This window comes from Balaenoptera physalus (assembly GCF_965194825.1).
Source record: "Balaenoptera physalus genome assembly, chromosome: 1".
NCBI lineage: Eukaryota > Metazoa > Chordata > Mammalia > Artiodactyla > Balaenopteridae > Balaenoptera > Balaenoptera physalus.
Window position 1 is genome coordinate 184289361 of NC_138882.1, and position 19971 is coordinate 184309331.

The 19971-nt window shown below is 40.1% G+C and overlaps 1 protein-coding gene across 13 annotated transcripts in view; it reads right to left on the minus strand.

Moving 5' to 3' along the window:
- DDI2 (DNA damage inducible 1 homolog 2) overlaps positions 1–19971 on the minus strand; it is a 43119-nt gene that overhangs the window by 9302 nt on the left and 13846 nt on the right. For 7 of the 13 annotated variants that reach the window (XM_082423650.1, XM_082423647.1, XM_082423644.1 and 4 more), the window contains 5 exons: positions 19278–19404; positions 16034–16161; positions 12176–12304; positions 7174–7277; positions 3672–3861 (listed from right to left, as the gene is read on the minus strand). In XM_082423650.1, coding sequence (XP_082279776.1) covers positions 3672–3861; positions 7174–7277; positions 12176–12304; positions 16034–16161; positions 19278–19404 — 678 coding nt within the window. The other 6 variants (XM_082423645.1, XM_082423646.1, XM_082423651.1 and 3 more) reach the window with 6 other exon arrangements.

A 19971-nucleotide genomic window follows, 5' to 3' on the forward strand; every position in this document is an offset into this window, starting at 1 on the left:
AACATCAGTTCCAACTCTCCTTTTGCCACTAATCCAATTAAAAATTGACCTCTATGCAATTATTACAAGATCTTTAATTAAAAGTCAAAGGCTGGTAACAAAAATGACATCACAATACAAACTATTAGGACAGATGCAACTCAAATGCTTCATGTTGACTGTACCTTAAGAAGTCATGAAGCAATGCAGTTATGATTCAAAAGGCTCTAAATCATTCTAATCCAACATAGGTTAACAGCTTGAAAAGATAAAGCACTATGTCAGGAAGTTACTGACTTCTTGTGAAATAATCTTATAGTTTAGGGATAAACAGGAAAACAGCGTGTATCTCAGTGCAAACTATATTCATTAGAGTCTAGAAACACAGTTATTAGTTTTATTTATCAATCTCTAAGACTGACTCTGAAAGAGGTTCAATTTTGAGTTAATGGGAACACAAAGATGCACTGTAGTGAAATATCCATGTTATTAGCAGCACAGAGGTGGGCAAAGGTAATGGCCCTCTGGCAACGGTACGTCAGTTATAACAGCTGGGGGAGGTGAAGGTGAACATGACCTCAATGTACTCCGTACTCACTATGAAAGCGGCATATAGTCCTCCTGTAGCTGAGATGGTCAGTTTCACTGGCCTAAGTCCTAAATGTAGGGGAGGACTGGGTCAGTACTATAGGACAGGAGAAGAGGATGAGGACAACGGACATTAATAATTAAAGATGGCTGCTTTTAACCCATCCTTACAAGGAAAATGAAAGAAAGAAGTAATTAAATGCTATATATCTAATTACAACCAGCCTGCAAACCCCTATAAAGTCCTAGGTTGATCGTCTAAAAAGACCACTTTTCCTTCTTTTAATAGATCAGTCAGTGCACTCAGGCTGACATTTATCATATCTGCACTACAGAGATATGGAAGCAGAGAGCCTCCTGTGGAAAACTGTCAGGCTAGGGGGAGAGGGAAAAGCGAAGTTTCAGCTCTTGTTGGAAGATTAAACTTCAGTCCTGCCTATGTTATTGACTCTGTGACCCTGGCCAAGTCACCTGGCCTGTTTCCGTTTCTTCTTCAACAGAATGAAAATTTCAGCCCCTCTATAATGCTGGTAGTTGTGTGCAGTAATGTGAAAAATACACTTTCAGTTTTTCAGAAGAAAGGGACTTATAAAATCCCTGATAACACAGTCATCTCCAACAACAAAGTGCTGTGATGCTAATATTCTTGATCTGATATTCACAATGGTCATTTGTTATTGCTGGGATTTTTTTCCCCCTCGAACTGTTCTAATGACTGATACAATTTTAAATAGGAAACCATGCTTAGATATGTATGTATGCCAACATACAAATACACATACAGGCTAGTTGTAACCAGATTAAACAAGGTGAAATGGTGAATGACAGAAGCTAAATTCTAGAACCGCTGCGGATACGAAGTCTTTCAGACCACAGACGATGACTGGGTGGAAGGCTTAACGTGGTGTCTATAAATACCTGGTCTGGGGCCCACTCCAGCTGCAGTACACACACACTACATGCATCATGGCTTCTGACGCTCTGTTTGAATTAGGAAACAGACAAGCAAACTCGGGTTAACAATGCAAACCACACAGCATGCAGGGTTATAGTCTCCATTCCTTTGCCATCTTTAAGATCAGGAACTGGCAGAGTCAAAGTGGGGGAATGTTCCTGTAGTTTGGACATCAAAAAGATTTGCTGGTTGCTTTAATTCTCTCACAATACATAAAGCAATGTGTCAACTTCAACAGGTTTTCAACAGAACTTGGAAAGAAATTAATTTTACACACCTACACAGAGAATTCATGGGCAAACATGTGAAATAGGTGAAAAAAAGTAGATCCATAGACGGAATTACATGATATGGAAATCCTATGGAGTAAAGGTGAGCGAACACATATTATAGAAACTTTCAAATTTTCTTTTTCAGTTGAGATTTATTTTTAGAAGAAAAACAAACCAAACCTGATTACTTATCCTGGCTTACCTTCTTTATTTTTTACTTTTTTGAATTATTTTTTAATCAATAGAAAAGATAAAGATATTCTGCTGTAGAGTATCCACCAAAGAGACAGTTTTTAGCAAAAATACGTTCACCTACTATGTCTAGAGGTAGGTGATTTTGATAATAGTGGGAAGCTGATGTTCCAAACAAATAGAATCTGATGTTGAAGAATTATCTATTTAAACATTACAAAAATTAGCGCAAGCCATATATTGTCAGTAACAAAAGGTCACATGGGTAAAGAGCCACTTCCTTCTCATCCTTTAAAACTGGTACGCCCCCTTCACTATGGCTGAAAACATCTGTGGTTTCTATTTTAATCTCTTCAACTTTTTATTAAAAGAAAGTAATTACTCAAAGAGGGTAACTGTTAGTAGGTTATAAAGCACTGCTACCGTCAGCTAGTGTTTCTCCAGTAAAAGCACCAGAACTGTGGTGGGAACAATAGAGGTTTCACACAATGATAACATATCCTCATTTTATTAATGTATAATATTATGACTAAGCTGACAAGTTACTAAACAAAACAAAACAAAAAGTAAAACCTTCTAAGTAGATATGTAAAACTCATTCAAGCTTGCCTTGTGGGTAAGGTTAAAACTATTAATTTATTAGTCTTTCTCTGTCTGGTTGTTCAAAATTCTCCCCTTCCTACCAAATACTTAAATCACAACCCAAACTGTACTTCATATGTAAAACTGAGCCAAAAGGTGGTGGTGGAGCAGATTCTGAACAAAGCCAGCTTGGAAACTCCATCTGCTACTCACGCTCATTCTAAAAAGTCTCAAGGCTAGACCACTGGATGTTCTCTGGTGATACACACTGGCAAAATCTGGCTGCTTACTGTTAAAGCTCTTATCTTTTTTGTCCTTAGGAGAAAGCTACTCCCTGAACTTGTAGCTCTAATACATTTTACTATATCAGCAAATGCAATGTGTGATATTAGTCACTAATGAAGAATTACAGCTCAAGACTTTAAAATAACTCAAACTTAAAAGTTAATTCTCTTTAGCTTCTAGAAAATATATTCCAGAGTCACTGTTCTGTAACAGATGGGGAAAATTTATCCACAGAAGTGGGATTTTGGCATAACTGTGTCCCTCCATTTTACCCAGAAAACTTGGTTTGATCTTTAGAATTAAAGAAGCTACAACAACTGAGACTTAGGAAAAAAAAGTATTAGGTAGCTTCATTTCGGTGGCAGCACTTTCAGTAGGTATTAAAAAGCTTAGTGCTGCTTAGTCACAGACACAATGTCATCCTCCAAAATAAATGGGCCTAAGAAAAGAACAAGAAAATTTCCAGGAAATGTTGAACTCAAAAGGAAGTTTCTGCTTACTGTTATAATCTTCTTCAAGAAAAAAAAAACCCACAAGATTCTTTAGGAATCCTACCAAAATGTGCCTAAGCAAAGAACTCCCCACTCTATCTTGGACACAGCAATGGATTGCTATTTCTGGATCTATTGAAACACGGGAGTTTTTCTGTACTGTATTTAGAGATGGGAGGAGGCAGTAAGAAGACAAGGAACATACCTACAACAGGACGATGAGACTGATTACGACTGGAAAGGTCCCTATTCCCCTCTGAAGCTCCAACTTCCCTGGCTCACCCACCAATAACGAGTATTATTTAAGAGCTTCGCCACTCCAAATACCTGCATCCTCTACAGATTTTTGAAGGGCTTCTGCTAATTCTTGGTCTGCAATCTCCTCTGGCCGTACTTCCTCTCGCCCGGCCCCATATGCCAACCGGGCACACTCTGGTAACTCCCCCTCAGGAAGGAAGGTGGTCTTTGAGCCTGTGGTGCCGATCACGAGTACATTTTTCTTGAGGTCAATGGAACACTTAGAAAAAGAAACCAAACACTGATGATAGCAGATAGAACACGATGCAGGAAAATTATGATCTTGAATTTAAAACTCCATTCACAAAGAGCAACACTGACAGAGATGGCTCAAAAAACCACTTTTATCTAAAAGTATTTAAACTTTAAGCTATGTGACATTGTTAATTTAGAATCTATATCTATATATATATTTTTAAAAATTTAATTTAATTTATTTATTTGTTTTTGGCTGCGTTGGGTCTTCGTTGCTGCGCACTGACTTTCTCTAGTTGTGGCAAGCAGGGGCTACTCTTCGTTGCGGTGCATGGGCTTCTTTCTCATTGCAGTGGCTTCTCTTGTTGCGGAGCACGGGCTCCAGTAGTTGTGGCACGTGGGCTCAGTAGTTGTGGCGCGAGGGCTCTAGACCGCAGGCTCAATAGCTGTGGCGCACAGGCTTAGTTACTCCGCGGCATGTGGGATCTTCCCGGACCAGGGCTCGAACCTGTGTCCCCTGAATTGGCAGGTGGATTCTTAACCACTGTGCCACCAGGGAAGCCCTAGAATCTTTTTTTTTTTTTTTTAATACATTTATTTACTTATTTTTGGCTGCACTGGGTCTTCGTTGCTGTGCGCGTCTTTCTCTAGTTGTGGCGAGTGAAGGCTACTGTTCGTTGCGGTGCATGGGCTTCTCATTGCGGTGGCTTCTCTTGTTGCGGAGCTCAGGCTCTAGCCTCGTGAGCTTCAGTAGTTGTGGCACATGGGTTCAGTAGTTGTGGTGCACGGGCTCAGTAGTTGTGGCGCACGGGCTCAGTAGTTGTGGCGCACGGGCTTAGCTGCTATGCAGCATGTGGGATCTTCCCAGACCAGGGCTTGAACCCAGGTCACCTGCATTGGCAGGTGGATTCTTAACCACTGTGCCACTAGGGAAGCCCCCTAGAATCTTTTTTAATATTTAAATTGTATAGCAGAATGATCTTTATGGGATACAGTTTACACTTCTTTGTCAAACACATTAATTGTTCATGTCTGAATTCAAATGCAATACATATTCATTGTACAAAATTTGGAAAACTGCATGCCATAATCAGCAGCCACACCTTTTAGAAACATATCAGTGACTTTTTAAAAACTAAAACTGAGACATACCATTTATATAGGTCTACATTTTTGCTTTTTGCTTAGTGTATAAAGTACAGCTTATATTTAAAGTCTATGCCAATGGTCTCAAAAGTGATATATGGACAAGACGAGCTCTACAAAAGTATTCTGTATTTCATACTTATGCTATCCTCTTTTTCAGTATATATATATATTTTTTTTAATAGTTACTTTATTTATTTATTTATTTATTTTATTTTTGGCTGTGTTGGGTCTTCGGTTCGTGCGAGGGCTTTCTCTAGTTGCGGCAAGCGGGGGTCACTCTTCATCGCGGTGCGGGGACCGCTCTTCATCGCGGTGCGCGGGCCTTTCACTATCGCGGCCCCTCCCGTTGCGGGGCACAGGCTCCAGACGCGCAGGCTCAGCAGTTGTGGCTCACGGGCCCAGTTGCTCCGTGGCATGTGGGATCTTCCCAGACCAGGGCTCGAACCCGTGTCCCCTGCATTAGCAGGCAGATTCTCAACCACTGCGCCACCAGGGAAGCCCCAGTATATTTTTATAATTACTTAATATAGGACAGTTACACACATATATTTTGAATCCGTAAAGCTGGAGACTGCTAGTCTATACCATGACTTAAAAATAGCAATAAATAAATAAATAAATAGGGAGAGATTAGCAACAAGTTAATAAATCAGGTTTTATTTATATGTGCATTCGCTCATTCCTTCTACTTAAAACTATGCACCTGGATTTGAATATCAATGCAATATATTTCAATGGGAATTTAACATTAAACATTTAAAAAAGAGTATTAGTGTGCTTGCTTAGGCAGCACATTACTAAAACTGAAACGATGCAGAGATTAGCATGGCCCCTGCGCAAGGATGACACGCAAATTCGTTAAGTGTTCCATATTTTTATATTACTCAGCCATAAAAAAGAACGAAATACTGCCATTTTCAGTGATGTGGATGGACCTAGGGATTGTCATACTGAGTGAAGTAAGTCAGACAGAGAAAAACAAATATATGATATTGCGTATATGTGGAATCTAAAAAAAATGGTACATATGAACCTATTTACAAAACAGCAACTGAGTCACAGATGTAGAAAACAAACTCATGGTTTCCAAGGGGAAAAGGGTGGGAGGGATAAATTGGGAGATTGGGATTGACATATACACACTACTATATATATATCGATAAGATAGATAACTAATAAGAACCTACTGTATAGCACAGGGAATTCTATTCAGTACTCTGTAGTGACCTATATGGGAAGAGAATCTAAAAAAGAGTAGACAGCTGAAACTAACACAACATTGTAAATCAACTATACTCCAATTTAAAAAAAAGAAAAAAAAGAATATTAGTGACATAAAAATGTTGACTAGATATGAAACCTTGTTGGGAAAATTTTTACTACCCAAGAGCACAATAATTGCTTCTTCAATGAGTGAAGTTTAATCTTTAAACAAATTATTAGCCTTCAGAATGGAAATATAAAAATCACTGCAAATGAAAATATTTATAAATCATTCTCCCTGTACTAAATAAACATTTCCATTCCCAACATCTTATGTACACCTTTTTCCTTAATCTCGAAGCTCTTCTCCCCAAGTATTGTTTGACCAGCTACTAAGGATTTACTAAACTTAGGCTCGCAGTAAAATCATCATTGTGTATTATGTACATCTCCCTACAAACCCATCAAAAAATTACTTGAGGCACTTCCCTGGTGGTCCAGTGGTTAAGACTCTGCAATCCCAATGCAGGGGGCCTGGGTTCAATCCCTGATCTGGGAACCAGATCCCGCATGCCGCAACTAAGAGCCCGCATGCCACAATCAAAAGATCCCGCACTTGGCAGCGAAGATCCCACATGCCACAACTAAGACCCAGAGCAGCCAAATAAATAAATATTTTTTAAAAATTGTTTTAAAAAAATTACTTGAGTTCTAATCAGAAACTAAAAATTACACAAGGGAACCAAATTGTCCATTATAGTCTCAAAACAGATGGCAAGATTCAACAGATTCAGAACGATTTCACAAAAAGGTTCTATTTCTACTGATACAGAATTTCAAACCTTGTATATGACAACATCACCAATTAAGGACCTTTCCAGGTTTGAAGTCATGCTTCTTAGTTTTGCAGTATATACAGCCATGATGGAATAACCATTTAACACACAAAAAGCCAACACAAAAAGAAAGTGAAGCTCTTAATTACCTGATGCCGTTTCAGCATGTCCAGTCCCAAAAGCATGTCCATGGGCTGTTCCTCAAGTATAGAGAAGGAACACGCCAGGAAATCTCCTTCAATTTGAACCTGAGCTAAAGCACATGAAGAAAGGAAGAGGTTACTGATTTTTCCAGGGAAGGTCTGGAAATGTATCTATCATTCTGTGTCTTTCTTCCTGCAATCAGTCAAAGTCAAGCCAAAGCATGCAAACAAGTGAGTTAAGTATGAAAATCCAGTAAGACCAATAATCAGGTTAAAAGCCAATGAAGGCACCAGCTCATAAAGTGGATTGGGTAGAACTACTGCCCACAAGACCTGGCTTGATATATGATACACGCTCAGCTGGTGAGGAAAGCTGGCATTAAGAATTAAAAAAAAAAAAAGAAAAAAAAAGACCAAGACCAATTCCTCCAATATTAACCACCTGCTTCCTGTACACTTACAAAAGGCTTTCTAAAAGGAAAATAAAATCAGTACACTTTAAACCTTTTAAATTAAGCTCCAAGAAGTAAACTGTTTATTACTGCCTGTTATAACCAAGTTTCTTTGCTTGAAGTCTCCTGCCTTGTTGCTTTCCTCAATTACTCCTCTTATTTCATATGTAAGATGTTTTTAAAAAAAAAGACTTTGTCATTAACTATGTCTTATGAGCAGAAAAGTATATGAAATATATATATATACACTGTATATATATATATATATATATATATATATATATATATATATATATATATATATACACACTGTATATATATAGTATAAAGCATAATAAAACAAATACCCATGCATCTATATTCCAGGTTAAGAAACAGAAAACTAAGAAGTTTCCTGTATGTCCTACTGATCATAGCTTATTCTTTGCCTCCTCCAACCCTCCCAACTATCTTGGTTTTTATGTTAATCATTCCCATCTTTTCTTAGAGTTCTTACCATTTTTATATGATTTCTAAGCAACATTTTGGTTAGTTTTGTGGTTTTGAACTATGACTTGCTTCTTTTACCCAAAAGATATTTTGAGATATTTTATTCCTGTGGGTGCACATGACTATATTTCTTTCATTTATACCACCCCTAAGAGTAAGTACTGTAATGTCTAAGACACCACCACTGATTTATTTATCCATTCTGCTGCTATGGAACTTTTGGGTTGCTTCCAGTTTCTGCCGTTGTAAGCAATGCTAACGTGAGCATTCTTACACTTGTCTCCTGGTGTGCCGTGAGTTTCTCTAAGGTATACTCTAAAAACATACAGGGTTCTAGGGGATATTAGCTCAGCTCTACTTGATGCTGAATTATTTTCCAAAATGTTTCCAGGGGTTTTGTTTTTTTTTTTTTCCAGGGGTTTTTGGAAAGTTCCCATTGTTCCACATTCTCCCAACACTCAATATTATTAGATTTAAAATCTGGCAAGTAATTCTCTATTTCCCTGATTAATGAGATAAAGCAATTCTTCACACACTTATTAACCATTTGAGTTTCCTCTTAAGTGCTTGTTCAAATGTTTCTGCAATTTTTTATATACCAGTTTTGCTTACTGAGTTGGAGGATACACAAACACACAGAATACATATATATTCTAAATATGAATCTTTTATTAGTTATACACGTTACTAAGTTCTTTCTTAGTTTGTGTTTGTTCACTTTCTTTAAGATGTGTTTGATGAAAAGTTCTTAATCTTAATCGGCTGTATTTATCAAATAATTTCCTTCGTATCTTTTAAAGAACCCCTTCCCTACACAAGACATTCTCCTGTGTTTTCTTCTAAGAGCTCTGACTTTGCCTTGCACATCCAGGCCTTTAATCAACCTTGAATTGACTTCTGTGTGTCATGTGAGACAGGGTCCAATTTCCAATTTATTTTTTCCACATGGATACCCAATTGTCCTAGCACATTTCCTGAAACTTTCCCACTGCTCCATAAGATTTCCCCTCTCATTTACCAAGGTTCATGTTAAGCATGGGTCTGCTTCTGTTCTAGTCCTTTGGTCTTGATATTATCTAGAAGGGGAAGTTATTCCAGAGTATCTTGACTACTCCTGCCATAAAGGGCCTACATAAAATTTAAAATTAACACATCAGGTCTCACAAACAAAACAAAACAAAACAATTTATTGGGGTTTTAAATGTATTACAACGACTCTGTTGACGAATGTGGGAGAACTACCACCTCCAACATACTGAAACTTCCTATCCATGGTGTAGCTCTCCTTTACTTAGACTACCCTTATTGTTATAAGGTTTTCTTGATACCTATCATAGCCAAAGTTGCAAAATGGTACAACTTGTGCAACCAAAAGAAGGACATAAGGGATTGATATTTTTTGTCTCCTATTATCTTCTCACTAAAAACCATGAGAAATCTAGGAACTCAGAATCTGAAGCAACTGGTTTGTGGTATTCTTACCCAATTTCAGTCCTACTGTGTGTAAGAAAGTACATAAGAGGTAAGGTATTTAAACTATCTTATTCTATAGAAATCAATAATAGAAAACACGGAGACTTCTAATAATAGACAAATGTATTAAAACAGGAAAAATGAAACAGATATGAAGAGGAAAACAGGTAGAAAAACTACCACTTGCAATGAAAGAAAAGTAATTTACAGTAAAAAAACCACTTTTTTATCTGCAAATTAAAGGGATAAAACTAAAAATACTTGATTGTATAAGGAAATTAAGGTGAATGTTCAATCAGTGCTGGAGAAACTAGATTGGTACCAGTTAACAATATCAAGAGCCTTGAAGGGTATTCATAATCTTGGATTTAGTAGGTTCACTTATGGGAATTTTAACTAAGGGAAAAAAAAAATCAGTTTGCACAAAACTACACAAAAATGCACTTCCATGTTACAATGACAAAATATTGGCAGAAAAATATATCCCAAAGGTTGACCATTAAACCCATACAACAGAATGCTATGCATTTATTTAAGTGATGCTTATGAAATTTATAATGGCAATTGGAAAATGCTCTTACTTTTTCTTAAAGCAAAGTATAAAAATTCTATATAGTATTATATGATCACCTTTTATAAGAAAACAATGCCAGAAAGAGATATGTCCAAATGCTACTACTGATTGATTCGCACCTAAAAGAATCATTTTTGCTTCTTTTCACATTTCTATACTTTCAAAAGTCTCTACAATGAGCAACTAATTAAATGGATAATGAAAGAAAAAAACAAAGAAAAGAACAATTCTGATTAAAGATGGAGGACTGAACACATGTATTTAACTTAACTTACTCCTAAAAAAAGCACAATAAAAAGTCGTTTTTCTTCTAAAATGTACAGATTACTAAGGCCAAAAATAATGGAAGAAATAACTGAAACACAGTTTTGGAACTAGAAAGCAGATGACAATAAGGAAAACTAAGCAGCAACCCTTTTTAACATCACAGAACTCCCAAGAGGCTGATGAGCTCGCTGAAACAAGTACCTCTGCACGCAGGGGTGGAGTGAGCCCAAAGCAGGAGCACTGGTTAAAGGTCTATGGAGGCACAATTGGACCTCGGGGCTCCTCTCCTGCACTCTGCTCAGCCAGGTGACTAGCGCCTCACCCCAACAGTAGACAAGAGGTTTATTTTCTCAAGAGGCTGAAACAGAGGCTCTAGTAAGAGAGGTGGGCATGAAGGAAGACAGAGATACAACAACAAGCACCAAACTGAAAACTAGAGGGGTTAAATGGAAGCTTACTGAGACTCTAGCCTTTTTCTCTGTCCCAACTTCCAGATCACCCACAATCAGCATGGCTGCCCACCCAACTAATCTTCCAAATAGCCTTTTGGTGTCCCACTCTTCAAATATGAGCAGACGCCAAGGATCACCAGACACTTGAGAAAAACCATCTAACATGAAAGAAAACTGTACCAAACAGAAAAGAAAGGTTAGAAGACAAAGTTGAGGAAATCTCGTTAAGGACCTCCCAAAACACAATGAAAGAAAGAGAAAGAAAATAAAACTAGAGGACACGTCCATGATAGTAGATTATCCTACCTGAATAACAGACATCGCAGAGGGGAGGAAATCATTATCAGAACCATTTTTCCAGACTGAAAGGTATCTAGCACAGTAGATGAAAAGAGATCTACTACACCCAAGTACATCATTGTGAAATTTTAAAACACTGAGGTCAAAGAGAAGATCTATAAGCTTCAGAAAGGGAAAAGAAATCTGACACATAGAAGATCAAGAGTCAGAATAGCGGCCAGCTTCTCCAAAGCCACACTGACAAAAATCATGACGGTAAGTGATTTCCAACATAGTCAGATGGGTAGAATGTTGGAAAAAAAGACGTGTTCTGATATTTAAGGACTCAATTTACTCCTGTGCACTTCTTCTCAGAAAGTTACTGGAAGATGTACTCTAATAAACCAAGGAGTGCAAAAAAAAGAAAAAAGTGTGGGATCCGTATCCTCCAATGTAAGACGGGAGTGAAAGGCACCCTTCAGGACCCAGATTCCAGAGCAGCAGCTGTGAAGCAGCCTTGAACCCCTAGTCCCGGCTGGAAGAAGCATCTTCAATAGGATGACGTGTATAAGGGAGACTTACACACTAGGTAAGTGTTTAGGGATGAGTAACAACCAAAAAACCGAATGACACACACATACAAAAGACAAAAATTTCGAGAAAAAATACTAGACATGAAAGGAAAAATAATCTTTTTCAATTAGATGGCTCAGCTCTCAACAGTATTTACATAGTCCTGTCAGTAAATAGCACTATAAATGTGTTACTTAGAAATATGGAGGTAAGCACCACAAGAAATCAGCTAAAATAGTGGAAAGGGATCATCTCTAAAGAGCAGGAAACAGAGGTACATAGGGGACTGGTGTTCTTTTGTAACCAGCTAAACGATGTTACATTATAACTCTGATAGACTATAGGGTTTAAAATTGCTAGGGACTGAGCGTGCTGGATCAGACGCCCCTATCCAAAAGGAATTTTTAAAGTCCACTACCCTACAAAGACTCCCAGTGCCCTGCACTCACCTAGATGTACCCTTCCAATAATCTTCTGGGTGCCCACTCCTTTGGCGATCCCTGCCCACCGACGGTCCACCAGCCTCATTATATTACACCTTTCTGCACAAGCTTGGCTCATAATAGTCATCTGGGCACCTGGAGGTGGAGGGAAACATCAGGTAACAAAGACAAAATCCACATGTGTGGGAAGATAAAAAAATGCAGCACTAAGAACAGGGCAGAAAGCAAGTATACTCCCAAGCTTCTGTCTGTGTACAATTATTCCTACCTAGCGGGCTTCCTGCTACACTTAGTTCAACTTTCAGTTTTACATTGCAATCTGAAACAGTGTAGAAACTTCACATTGAGGGAAATAACATTGTTTAAATGTAATAATTAAATGATATTTTAAAACTTTAAAAAAACAGCAAAACTACGTGGAAAGGATTTCCAAAAAGTCAAACTATGTCTACAGATGGAAACACTCAATTAAGCACTACTGCACCCTCAGATCAGTTTTCACTGTGTATCTCTAAACATCTTACCAAGTTATTTTTATTTCAAACTTTGGGACACTCTAATTTACCAGTTAAAAAATACATCATGCAGTCTCTCAAAAAACTAGAACTGAACTCTCCATTCTCTGCTCCAACAATTAGACCCTCTTTCCTATCAGGAAGAGGGCACTAAGGTCTTTTCTCTCCTGGTTACATACACTCACCCACAGAGCTGGAGTCAGCCTGTGCAGAAGACAGACGTTTCTCTAATCTTTATCGAGGGTCCTAATCTCTCCCACAGAATCTAGTTCCACATTCCTGTGTGTCTGGACATGTCTATCTCAAAGCCAATAGGTATAAATACTCTTTCTCCCCAAATAATTCTCACTTCGGATTTCTCTCCTTGCCAATCGAATTCTTTTTCTTACAACCATAAAACATAGGCAACTGTTCACTTTCGACCCCTCTTCTTATAGCCTTCTCCCAACTCTCAAACTCAGTTCCAATCCTGTTAATAAATTCTGGGCAATTTCTGACCTTTCTTCTTCTAACCATAGCAATTAACCTGGCTCACACTCTATCCCTCTAGCTAGTGGACAACTTCTCTGGTTTCCAATCCTCTCTGTGGATATACAGTTTAAAACAAGGAAATAGTTCTGATCCTTAGGGGTACAGAATACTCCAGAACTGCCACTGCCTTCAATCTTCTTAAAATACCACCTTCTTCAGATCCCTTATTCATCTGCTCAAAGGTTCCTACTGTTTACAAGATCTTCAAACCCACATCACCACAGCCTCAGATCCCACCTCATCCTGGTCCAACTATTTCCAGCTGCTATAGACTGAATGTTTGTGTCCCTCCAAAATTCAGGTTGAAACCTAATTCCCAATGTGATGATATTAGGAAGTGGGGCCTTTGGAAGGTGATTAATTAGGTCATGAGTGTGGAACCCTCATGAATGGGATTTAGTGCCTTTATAAAGGAGACCCCAGAGAGCTCCCTCTCCCCTTCCACCGTGTGAGGACACAGGGAGATGTTCATCTATGAACTAGGAATCAGGTACCCAATTTGCCAGCATCTTTTTTTTTGGGCCACGCTGCAGGGCATGTGGGATCTTGCTCCCCCACCAGGGATCAAACCCGCACCTGCATTGGAAGTGTGGAGTCTTAACCGCTGGGCCGCCAGGGAAGTCCCTCTGCCAGCATCTTGATCTTGGACTTCTCAGCCTCCAGAACCGAGAAATAAATCTGTGTTGTTTATAAGGCACCTGGTCTACGGTGTTGTGGCAGCCCAAACAGCCTTAGATACCAGCCTTACAGCCTGACTGCTCTAAACCTTCCACTTTACCCAGAGGAATGTGTCTCCTTTGTCTCTTACTCACTCTGACCCTCCTGTAGAGTGCCCCTTCCTCTACTTTCACTTTCTTTGAATTCTACTTATGCTTTTAAGGCCCAGCTCAAGACCCATCTCCTCCCCAGCTGACTGTCCTCTCCCACTGATCTCTCCTCTCATTCAATTCCAACACTTCCTGTTCATATTACCCACAGATAACTTATATTTTATGGGCACTTAAAGCTCTTGGCATTTGAGGAAGGTTAAGAGTCAAGAAGGCCCAGAAATAATGAAGGAAAAGGGAATTTGGGAAGGCAATTCTTTTTTTTCCCCCTTCCTCACTCCACTCCTCATAAGCTAGTTACTGGTGTAAAGTCTGCAAACCCAGGATGAGAAGGGTCCCTTTCACTGCTCTCCTGCCTCTTCTTAAGAGTCAGGTCAAAGCCCCCATCTTCTCTACCCATGGAGACAGCTCAGCTCAAACGCCGTCTCTTTGGAGAAGCCACGCCTGAGCGACCCAGTCAGAGTGAGAATGTGGTCTTCATGTTCATCCAACACGCATCTGGTTTTTGCACAGTGGTTAAGAGTTCTGGCTTCAGGCAGATCTGGGGCTGAATCCAAAGTCTACTGTTCATGAACTCTGTATACCTGGAAGAGTGATTTCCCCCCTCTATGTCTAAGTTTCCTCATCTGTAAAACAGGGATAATAGAACATAGCTCATAGGGATAGTCTGAGGATTAAATAAAATTGAAGATGATATACTAAGCACCTAGCATGGTGCTTGGCACATAGTAAGGGCTCAATAAATGCTGAGTGTTATATCAGGGTCTCTTATGAATTTCTCTCTCACTCATAGGAGCCCTATGAAGCTCCAGTCTTACCCCCAAGCACTCAGCACAAGGTCCTGCACATAGCACTCAACAGTAAATAATCAGCAGATTTACTCCTCCCAGGAATATATGCATCTCAGGACACAAACTCCTTTTTTTTTTTTTTTTTTTTTTTAGTTTATTTTATTTATTTATTTTTGGCTGCGTTGGGTCTTCATTGCCGTGCGTGGGCTTTCTCTAGTTGTAGCGAGCGGGGGCAACTCTTTGTTGTGGTGCGTGGGCTTCTCATTGCGGTGGCTTCTCTTGTTGCGGAGCACAGGCTCTAGGCGCGGGGGCTTCAGTAGTTGTGGCTCACAGGCTCTAGGGCACAGGCTCAGTAGTTGTGGTGCACGGGCCTAGCTGCTCCGTGACTTGTGGGATCTTCCCGGACCAGGGCTTGAACCCGTGTCCCCTGCATTGGCAGGTGGATTCTTAACCACTGCGCCACCAGGGAAACCCAGGACACAAACTCTTAACAGTTGAAACCTAGCATGTGCTCAGGGATTTGTGGATGAACGAGTGGAAGAAAACCTACTTGAGCAGGGGTTTTTACTTCTCTAGGAACACACTCTACCTCATGGCCTCAAGAGAGATACCTAGAATGAAGGCACAAGACCACTCGATTACACTCACATGGTGCTGCTCTGTGTGGTCTTACTCAAGAGCAAAGTGTTGTTACTGAGAGAAAAGGTGCCAGTGAGTACAGGCATAATCTGAATGCTCAAGTGGGGAACTCTGGTCTCCTGACCTGGCTGTTAAGTTCTTTAAGGGCAAGAACCATGCCCCATACACCCTTATACTCCTCACAACTCCCGGTAAAGTGCTGGCACGCAGACCAAGCTGAAATATGTTTGACCTCTACTCTCCACACCTCCTTCTTATAGCTCCTTATTCTAAACCCATTTACTCCCGTTTCTTATAGAGGTATCCTAGAAATTAGGATGCCAATTAAGGGGAGGTAGGAAGATAAAGGAGACACTGCAAAATACAAAACTGGTTAAGAAATAATTAAAGAAAAACCCATTACAAAGAAAAGACTGGCAAGTGAAACAATAACCCCTGGGCTTGTTAGTCAGCTGTCCAAAGGACTACTGCCATCTTTAACAGACACCAGTCTCCCCTTCTCCCTGTGTCAGGTCAGAATGTTGGATGTAGAGACAAAGACACAAAAGATGGAGACATCACCTGAGTCAACAAAGGCTTTCACAGGATGTCCATTCACTTTGCAGTTAATATAAAGCATCACTACTTGGCCAAAACTTTCCGGAGCCTCTTCCATAGCTATTGTCATGTTTTCCTCAATGTTCTGTTGCCTGTAACAAACCAAAACCAGGCACACTAAAAGCATTATTTCCATGAAGAGCAATCTGTTTCAAAGTCACAATATTAAAAACAGACCTGTACATATCTTTTGCTCCAACTATAGCAGCTGAGTCATGGAAATGGAAATTGGTGCTCTATCCTGAAATATGTGATTTAGTAGGAGGAAGTGAGATACATAATTGGCAGAAAATCTAAAGGCATACAAATCACCTTCATGTAAAAACAATTATGTTCCCTTTACAAGCTCAGAAACAGGAAAACAAACTTCTGGAGAGTAAGGGTCACAACCCTTTTTATCCTGTAGAATATCAGAATTTCATCAATGCTCCAATTTAAACTGAGGATTTACTGGGTATCTGGGTACATTTCCTATGTCCACTGCATTAAAAATAGTTTGCAAATATAATACGCAGATGCTTCAACTGCTTGTGTTACATCTGCTGCTTAATTTCCAAATCTGTAAAAAATTAGATTAGTTTCTAATCTGTAAAACGGGAACAATAATTTCTATCATAGGATCGCTGAGAGGTATAAAGCATCTAGTACACAGTGCTAAGGTAAGAGCAGATGCTCAAAAATATCTAACTACCTGGCTGTCACTCAGAAAACTATACACACACACGTGTGTCATAGTTCACCTGGTCCATCAAAACATTTCTTCAAAATTGAATGTATTCTAATTCTCACATGAGAAAAGCACATAAAACGGAGTTCCAGCTTACTCCAGCATCTCATGTCTTCCTCCCCAACTCTTCTAAAAACATTATCAAACACTACAAACGTTAATTTAAACTAGGGTTGGGGCCAGGCAACTTTGCTGAAGACTGAGACAATTACAGAACAGGGTCCAAGGTGGGATCAATTACAGCTGTAAGCCAGAGGCTGGCAAACCACAGCCCACTGTTTGTTTATGGGAACACATCCACACCATTCACATAGCTGCTTTCACACCGCACTGGCAGAACTGAGTGCTACTGACAGAGACTGCACAACCGGCAAAGCCTAAAATATTCACTACCTGGCTCCTTATGGAAAAAGTCTGCTGACCTCTATTCTAAACTGTAGCGCCGGTCCCTTCTGTAATAATACTTTAGCTCAATTGTACTGATGGCTTTATCAGCCAGTCTATAATAAAATATTAAATTTCTCAGAAAGTCAAAGGTAAACTTGTTTAATTTAGCCCGGCAAATATGCAAGCTACTATATACCTCAGTGTACATGTACCCTGTGTAATCACTGGTGTAGCATACCAAATAAAACTGCTATAGGCATTCTATACAATTACACAGCTTTTCTCCTAGGTCACATTATTAAATTTAAAAATAACCTAAAATTAGTTGTGCACTCCTGGCCTTACACTGACTCCAACCAAGATACATTTCAGCAAAAAATCATCTGAAATAATACCAGTTACTTTGGCTACCCTGGGCTCTATGTCACTTTACAGGCACAAGGTTTTCTCCTTTAAAAGAACACATGCATTGCCCCAGTTCCCCTACCTCACCCCTGGGAAGAAACATGAGCCCTGTGGATGTGCCTCGTTTCTCCTCTCTTCCAATAGCTTGGTGTCATGGTTTGGCTATGACGCCTCCCCACTGCCCCGCCCACCCCTCCGGCTTCCTGGCTTGAATGCAACTGTTCTTGAGAGTTATGTCAGGCTCACTTATAGCTGCAATGCGGTCTAGTTCAGAAAACGCAAATATCTTCCCATTTCTCTGCGTAGATTTAACTAGCGAGATGTTTCTCAAAGATAGTTATTAGTATCCAATACAATTAATGGGAACACTATACAGACAAGAACACAAGTGAACGGCTTAGGGCTATCAATTGATTCTGGTGTATTTACATTTCTCTGATTTCAAATGTACTCAGAGAAATAAGAAACCCTTTATTTGACTTCCAAGTTAACAGTGTAATATAATGACCAAGTTAGGCTTCATTTAAGTAACCAAAGATGACGATCAGGCCCCTGAAAGGAGCAGCCTCACAGTTACTGTTCTTAGTTATACTAAGGCCTTCACAATTAGCAATAAACCGAATCTGGGATGGGGGAAAGAAACTGTTCTTTTATTCAAAGGGACTGACTGAACAGCTTCTTGCTTGTGACTAGTAAGGGGACCAAGGCTGGCACTAGCATCCTTGTACCTGCTTAGGCCCCACCCCTTAAGATTCTATCTATCTATCTATCTATCTATCTATTTATGGTTTTGTTGGGTCTTCGTTGCTGCGCACGGGCTTTCTCTAGTTGCGGCGAGCGGGGGATACTCTTCGTTGCGGTGCGAGGGCTTCCCATCGCGGTGGCTTCCCTTGTTGTGGAGCACAGGTTCTAGGTGTGCGGGCTTCAGTAGTTGTGGCGCACAGGCTTATTTGCGCTGCGGCATGTGGGATCTTCCCGGACCAGGACTTGAACCCGTGTCCCTTGCATTGGCAGGCAGATTTTTAACCACTGCGCCACCAGGGAAGTCCCACCCCTTAAGATTCTGATTCATCAGGTTTGGGAGTAAAGCCTGAGCACCCGCATTTTTAAAAGCTTCTCATATGACTTTAATGCTGCCCCAGGTGAGAACCACCGCATTAGAGAATCTGGAGCTGGAAACCAGTCCTGCAGTCAGTTTATCTGCTGAGGCCAGTACAAGAACTGTGGAAGGAAAACGGACTTAGGACTATCAGGCTCCTCTTTGTACAGTTCTCTCTAATTCAGTCATGTCCCAGCCCTGGATTTAATCGGGGCTCATGCATTATGTCTAAGGAAAGAGAGTCCAGTCAGTGTGAGTAGCCAGCCTAGTAGTCTCACCAAACTGGGGGCTTCTGCTCAGTCCTGGGGTCATCTACCTGGAGTTGCCTTAATAATGTGCTGTGGGCTAGTCAGGGAGTCTTTATCAAAATTTTAGAAAGTCATTAAGTTAGGTAGCTGTATTTTTGTAACGTTGAATCAAAATGCAAGGAAAATGGAAGAGGAGAGAATAAACTAGAAGACCGAAGCTACTACCTCAGATGCAAAATAAGGAATCTACCTCAAAGCAGATGCCCAACAAATACAAGATGACCTGGAGTTTGGGAACTCCAGATTCTCTAAATCTTGCTCTTTGGGCAAAGGAGTCATTACCTTATATCTTCTTCTATCTTTGCCTGAGCTTCAAGATCAAAAGGGTCCGCAGAAAAGAGACGAATCCTCTCTTGCTCTCTCCGGGCTCGGTCCTGCTGCTGCTCCACCAGGACCCTAGAAAATTTCTCTGCAACAACAGCGGGCAAAATCTTAAAAACCATTATATTTTCATTCTTTATTAGTATTTTTCCACACTGAACAATTTCTCAAAATACAACTAAGAGATGCAGAAAGGATGGCTAAAGATCATTTAAAATGAGCAATTACGTTTACTTTCTATTCTCTGAAGAAAAGATTACTTCTTCACCTAAATTTAGTGTAAAGAAATACTGTATTTGCTGGGGCTTCCCTGGTGGCGCAGTGGTTAAGAATCCGCCTGCCAATGCAAGGGACACGGGTTCGAGCCCTGGTCCGGGAAGATCCCACATGCCGTGGAGCAGCTAAGCCCGCGCGCCACAACTACTGAGCCTGCGCTCTAGAGCCCACGAGCCACAACTACTGAGTCCACGTGCCACAACTAATGACGCCCGCGCACCTAGAGCCCGTTCTCCGCAACAAGAGAAGCCACTGCAATGAGAAGCCCGTGCACCACAACGAAAAGCAGCCCCTGCTCGCCGCAACTAGAGAAAGCCCGCGCACAGCAACAAAGGCTCAACATAGCCAAAAATAGAAACAAACAAATAAATAAATAAAT